The following is a 6,796-nucleotide window of genomic DNA, read 5'->3' as shown; positions in this document are numbered from 1 at the left end:
CACGTGGCGGTATCCGAAAGATACCTGGCGACTAGCAAGCAAAGGTGCCATAATCAGAGCTCATAAAACTAAGCTTAATAAGAGCAACAAGTGTCATCCAGACACTGAGACATAGGAAATGGCGAAGGAAAGCCTCCCGCACTCTGGTATATATCTTCAGACCCCCTATTTTCGGACTTCAGCAAACCCCCCACTCGCTTTAAGTGAATAAAGTGCATTAAGAAAGTTAACAAAGATGCCACGAACATAATTTTGTAAAAGTAAACCAGCCACTTTAAAACTAGATTCTGCGGCGCCCCCACCAACCCATCATCTCTTTCCCCCATCTCAACCCCATTCCAACCAACCCGCTCCCAGTCTCCAACCAACCTATCCCACCGTCTCAGACTCCCTCTCCAACATTTTATTTGTTCTAATAAAGATGTGAAATCCTGTACTTGACCGCCAAGATACAGAGACATGTAATACTGCTGTTGTATAGTTTATACTGTTGTAAATTCTTTTAATTGACTAAGGATAGTTTAGATAAGAATAGTTAGAGGTTCCCGTGTTTTAATTGTAATACATGCCTGAATGTCATAGCGCCCCTTAGGATTTTATAATAATGTGATGTATATAAAGCAATTTAGGTAAAAGTTCCAATCCATAGGACAGAGTAGAGTACAACCTGTCCTTGATTGCGGGTGCTCGACTTAGGCCGAGAACAAAGAAGATTCAGTAATATGATCCTTCACGCTTTGCGTTGAGGATCACAAGGAGGGTGTGTTGCCATCTGGGATGGCCACCTTCAGAACACAAAATGGACGCTCACAGAGACTCTAGGGAAATGTGGACAATACTAAGCAACAAGCAGGCACAGAGCCTGAATGTATATTTGAGAAGCAGTCAGCAGACGGAATAGAAACTCTGGGTCGATTAACATATTGATGGCCCATCTCCGAGGAACAAAGGACTAATACTCAGGTAGCTGATACTGTCGCAGACATCCCGGCGCCAGTACCCCAACCGAAAGACACAAAGCAAGGCCAACGTCCACCTAGGACACGCCCAGCCATCAGGGCACCCATCCCTTTATTGGTTTAGATCGATGACAATGATCAAGAAGCTGCCCAATTAATTGGGACCAAGTTTAAGGCCCGCCTAAAAGCACGCAAAACCCTTCCAAGTATAAGAAGGAACCCCCGAAAAAGATTCAGTCTCTTGGATTCGGCTCTCAAGCGGCGAGACCCATCCACCAGCATCACCAGAAGCAAGTAAGTTCAAGGTCAACGCTCGCTAACAGACGGACGACCTTAGCTGTACTCCTGTTACCTCTTCGAACCCAACAGCCTCAGATCCGAACAACGGCCATTGTTCCTTTAAGTGGGCACCCGAAGTTAAGTATAGGTGTTAGCGTTAGAGATAGTTTAGTTTGTTGTATTATCGTGCATGAGTAGATCTTACTGTGTGTAAATAAATAGTATTGACTTTGAACTAACTGGTGTATTGGCTCTTTGATCGGTATTCGGGTTGAACCTTGTGGTGGTATCGAGAGATACCTGGCGACTCTGAAAGTATACTCATAATTAGGATTAAGGAAGGCGACCTTATTGACACGCCATATTTATAACCAAATAAATATAGCAACAGTCCCAGCCTGGATTATTCATACTTGGCTCCCATCTGGGCCGGCTTTTATACTAGAGTCCATTTACTCCGCTGATGGGCCCCTGCCACTCAGCAGGGAAGCTCGTATTCTACGAGACTCACGGGGGAGGGGGGGGGGGGGCTAATTGGTCCGTCCCGGACATTGCAATCAGAGTTTTGACTTCTATATTTGGGGCATTGAGAAAATTGATTGTAATGAAACTTGGTTTGATCACAGTTGGGAGTACTGTAATATCCTGCACGGAACCTATGGGGTGGGAATGCTTGTGCTTCCTTGCAGATTACGAGCTCCCCCACTAGGGGTGGGGTATCTCAATTACCCAGTGTATATAAGGTCGGCCAGTAAGGCACAAACCAAGCAGGAACCCCATCGGAGTCTAACGGGTAGTGTATATATCGTCTGTGTAAATAAAACATTTGTTATGGGCCAGGGTTTAGAGAACCCCAAAGTGTATCATGGAGTTCACCTGACCCACAACGTTTAATAGATTGTGGTATGGGGAGCACATGGCCCACTCTACAGGTGTGGTACAGCAGAAATGGAAAAGTATTTTTTAAAGCAAAACAATGTTTATTCTATGAACGCAAGTTAACCTTTTTAAAACATACAGTGAACATCTTAGCAACCACCAATTCAAATACATCCCCCAAAGAATACAACACTAAGTAATGCTTAATCACTTCCCAAACAACATCCAGAAGACAAAAGAAACACCTTTTAACAGAAGCACATTAGGTTTACATTCACTACTGAGAACATTTATAATTCTGAATTCACCAAATGATCAAGAGATATAGTCTTTTCATGGCAGAGAGATCAACAGTACACCTGCTCTGTCTGGCTTCAGCTCCAACACTGAAAACGAAACTAAAACATACCCTGCAGCAAACAGCCTAAAACGAAAGTAAAAAGCTGACAGACAGCCCAGCTCTACCCACACTCTGACATCACTGATAAACACCCATTTCTTAAAGGTATTCTCACATGACACTGTTTAACTCAGCGTGGACTCCCCGTGTCCTTATTAAAAGTACTTTGAACAGTTTTAGGCACCCATGAGAGAAAAGGACTTTTAAAAAGTATTGAACGTAAGTTCACCAAATGATGTTGTTCACGCAGTGAGCTAGCATGGACACAACAGGCCGAACAGCCTCTTTTGCAGCGGTAACCATTTTATGATTCTTTCTTAACAATTAATCAGCAGTCGTTGTCCATTATCCACGCCCACCGGTTGCGAAGGGGATGAGCCAAAAGCCAATCATTATCCCAGACCACCGCCGTCAATCAAAGTAACCACGCCTTCCAGCGGCAGTAAAGCACCAATCAGGTGCGCTATATTCACCGAGCCCCGTGCCCGGTCCGATGTCAATCATCCCTAACACCGCCCAGAAAGGCGGATCTGCGCAGCTGCCAGGGGCGCTCCCAACCCCAGCCCCGCCCCTCGCCGCTGTCAATCACATAGACCCGCCCCCATTAAGAACCAATCATCCTTTAGTGCCGGTGCACGAGGCTGAGGAGCGGACGTTGTCAGCGTGCTCCCAGCGGGCCCTGGGTTCCGACGGGCAATGATGGCGGCTCGGGAAGGTAGGTAGCGGTTAGGGCCGAGGGCTGAGCTCGGATATTCGGTCTGTCCACAACAGGGCGCTGCTCTCCCAGCTTCATTGCTCATACCGACAAACTGACAACATCATTGCAGGGAATCTCTTGTCACGGGACAAGTGTTGAATGAGGAGTTAAGGCCCAGTGAGGTCAGGGTACTAAAATGAAAGGGGAGATGGGTGTGCAGTGGACTCGGGTGCAAGTTGTGGCCGCGGGTGCAAGTTGTGGCCGCGCAGAGTTAGATGCGTCGGCAGGAGGTGTAAGAGTGCAAGGATCCGGGAAGAACGGGCTGGCGACCGGGGTGCAAAGATGTGGGGGGACTGGTGTCGGGGGTTTGGAAGGGTTGGTTATGGGGATGAGGGGGGTTGGTGAATCGGAGGGAGGGGGGTTGGTGAATCGGAGGGGGGGGGGGGTTGGGGGATGCAAGATGGGGAAGGGTTGGGGGATGCAAGATGGGGAAGAGTTGGGGGATGCAAGATGGGGAAGGGTTGGGGGATGCAAGATGGGGAAGGGTTGGGGGATGCAAGATGGGGAAGGGTTGGGGGTTGCCAGATGGGGAAGGGTTGGGGGTTGCCAGATGGGGAAGGGTTGGGGGATGCCAGATGGGGAAGGGTTGGGGGTTGCCAGATGGGGAAGGGTTGGGGGTTGCCAGATGGGGAAGGGTTGGGGGATGCCAGATGGGGAAGGGTTGGGGGATGCCAGATGGGGAAGGGTTGGGGGATGCCAGATGGGGAAGGGTTGGGGGATGCCAGATGGGGAAGGGTTGGGGATGCCAGATGGGGAAGGGTTGGGGGATGCCAGATGGGGAAGGGTTGGGGGATGCAAGATGGGGAAGGGTTGGGGGTTGCAAGATGGGGAAGGGTTGGGGGATGCCAGGTGGGGATGGGTTGGGGGATGCCAGATGGGGAAGGGTTGGGGGTTGCCAGATGGGGAAGGGTTGGGGGTTGCCAGATGGGGAAGGGTTGGGGGATGCCAGATGGGGAAGGGTTGGGGGATGCCAGATGGGGAAGGGTTGGGGGATGCCAGATGGGGAAGGGTTGCGGATGCCAGATGGGGAAGGGTTGGGGGATGCCAGATGGGGAAGGGTTGGGGGATGCCAGATGGGGAAGGGTTGGGGGATGCCAGATGGGGAAGGGTTGGGGGATGCCAGATGGGGAAGGGTAGGGGGATGCCAGATGGGGAAGGGTTGGGGGATGCCAGGTGGGGATGGGTTGGGGGATGCCAGGTGGGGATGGGTTGGGGGATGCCAGGTGGGGAAGGGTTGGGAGATGCCAGGTGGGGAAGGGTTGGGGTATGCCAGGTGGGGAAGGGTTGGGGGATGCCAGGTGGGGAAGGGTTGGGGGAAGCCAGATGGGGAAGGGTTGGGGGATGCCAGATGGGGAAGGGTTGGGGATGCCAGATGGGGAAGGGTTGGGGGATGCCAGATGGGGAAGGGTTGGGGGGTGCCAGATGGGGAAGGGTTGGGGGGTGCCAGATGGGGAGGGTTGGGGGGTGCCAGATGGGGGAGGGTTGGGGGATGCCAGATGGGGGAGGGGTGGGGGATGCCAGATGGGGGAGGGTTGGGGGATGCCAGATGGGGGAGGGTTGGGGGGTGCCAGATGGGGGAGGGTTGGGGGGTGCCAGATGGGGGAGGGTTGGGGGGTGCCAGATGGGGAAGGTTTGGGGGATGCCAGATGGGGAAGGGTTGGGGGATGCCAGATGGGGAAGGGTTGGGGGATGCCAGATGGGGAAGGGTTGGGGGATGCCAGATGGGGAAGGGTTGGGGGATGCCAGATGGGGAAGGGTTGGGGGATGCCAGATGGGGAAGGGTTGGGGGATGCCAGATGGGGAAGGGTTGGGGGATGCCAGATGGGGAAGGGCTGGGGGATGCCAGATGGGGAAGGGCTGGGGGATGCCAGATGGGGAAGGGCTGGGGGATGCCAGATGGGGAAGGGCTGGGGGATGCCAGATGGGGAAGGGCTGGGGGATGCCAGATGGGGAAGGGCTGGGGGATGCCAGATGGGGAAGGGCTGGGGGATGCCAGATGGGGAAGGGCTGGGGGATGCCAGATGGGGAAGGGCTGGGGGATGCCAGATGGGGAAGGGCTGGGGGATGCCAGATGGGGAAGGGCTGGGGGATGCCAGATGGGGAAGGGCTGGGGGATGCCAGATGGGGACGGGCTGGGGGATGCCCGATGGGGAAGGGCTGGGGGATGCCCGATGGGGAAGGGCTGGGGGATGCCAGATGGGGAAGGGCTGGGGGAGGTATGTGTTGGGGGGAGCAAGGGCCGGGGATCGGTTGGAGGGAGAAGGGCCGGGGAGGAAGGGGATGGGTTGGGGAGGAAGGAGGAAATGGTTTGGTTGGAGATGGGGGGGGGGGGGGTTGTTTGGAATGGATGGGGGAGGGGGGGGGGGCCGGAGATGGGGGGCGGGTGGATTGGATGGAATGGGTCGGAGATGGGGGCTGGTGGGTTGGTTGCAATGGGTCAGAGATGGAGGTGGTTGGGTTGGTTGCAATGGGTCGGAGTTAGGGGTGGGTTGGGTGGGATGTGTTGGGGATGGGTTGGTTTGTATGGGACGGAGATGGGGGGGGGAGGGTCGGAGAGGGGGGGATGTGTTGGGGAGGAGAGGTTAAGGGGGGGATTGGAAGGGTCGGAGAGGGGTGATGGGTTGGAGAGGGAGTCTGAGATGGGGGGGATGGGTTGGTTGGAGACTGGGAGCGGGTTGGTTGGAATGGGGTTGAGATGAGGGGAAAGAGATGATGGGTTGGGTGGGTGGCGCCACAGATCTAGTTTTAAAGTGGCTGGTTTATTTTTACAAAATTATGTTTGTGGCATCTTTGTTAACTTTCTTAATGTTGACAATGTTTATTATGGGGAGGACTGGGCATGGCTAAAGTCAATTGATTACTGATTTTGAACACTTCTATTAAATCTCCTCTCAGCTGCCTTTTCTCCAAGGAAAACAGTCCAAATCTCCAATCTATCTTTAATTGAATTTCCCATCCCAGGGACCATTTTCATGAGTCTGTACTCTTTCCAATGTGTTCAAATACGGTGCCCAGAGCTGAATGCAATTCTCGAGCTACGGTCCAATTGGTGTCTGATACCATGGTTCGACATAACTTCCTTGCTCTTGTACTCTATGCCCCTATTAATAAAGCCTAGGTTACTGTGTGCTTTATTAACCACTGTCTCAACTTATCCTGCCATGTTTAATAACATACACATATGCACCAAGTTCAATATGCTGCTTGCACCCCTTTTAGAATAGTGCCCTTTTATACAGTCTCTCATGTCTTTCCTACCAAAATGTATCCCATCACATTTCTCTACACTGGATTTGGATTTTGTTTATTGTCACGTGTACCAAGGTACAGTGAAAAATATTTTTCTGCGAGCAGCTCAACAGATCATTAAGTACATGAAAAGGAAATGAAATACATAATAGGGCAACACAACACAAGATACACAATGTAACTACATAACACTGGCATCGGGTGAAGCATACAGGGTGTAGTGTTAATGAGGTCAGTCCATAAGAGGGTCGTTTAGGAGTCTGGTAACAGCGG

General features: G+C 52.4%; 1 protein-coding gene across 2 annotated transcripts in view; it reads left to right on the top strand.

The window, feature by feature from the left end:
• Nucleotides 1-3,121: 3,121 nt before the first annotated feature.
• Nucleotides 3,122-6,796, top strand: part of ubfd1 (ubiquitin family domain containing 1) — a 34,364-nt gene continuing 30,689 nt past the window's right edge. Inside the window, exon 1 of one of the 2 annotated variants that reach the window (XM_072481169.1) lies at nucleotides 3,122-3,232. In XM_072481169.1, the coding sequence (XP_072337270.1) occupies nucleotides 3,214-3,232 (19 nt within the window). In that variant the 5' untranslated portion in view covers nucleotides 3,122-3,213. The remainder of the gene's footprint in view (nucleotides 3,233-6,796) is intronic. The other variant, XM_072481170.1, reaches the window with a different exon arrangement.

This window comes from Scyliorhinus torazame, chromosome 17, assembly GCF_047496885.1.
Source record: "Scyliorhinus torazame isolate Kashiwa2021f chromosome 17, sScyTor2.1, whole genome shotgun sequence".
In the NCBI taxonomy this organism is placed as follows: Eukaryota; Metazoa; Chordata; class Chondrichthyes; order Carcharhiniformes; family Scyliorhinidae; genus Scyliorhinus; species Scyliorhinus torazame.
Note: the sequence above shows the minus strand (reverse complement) of the source record. Positions and strands in the feature narration are given on the sequence as shown.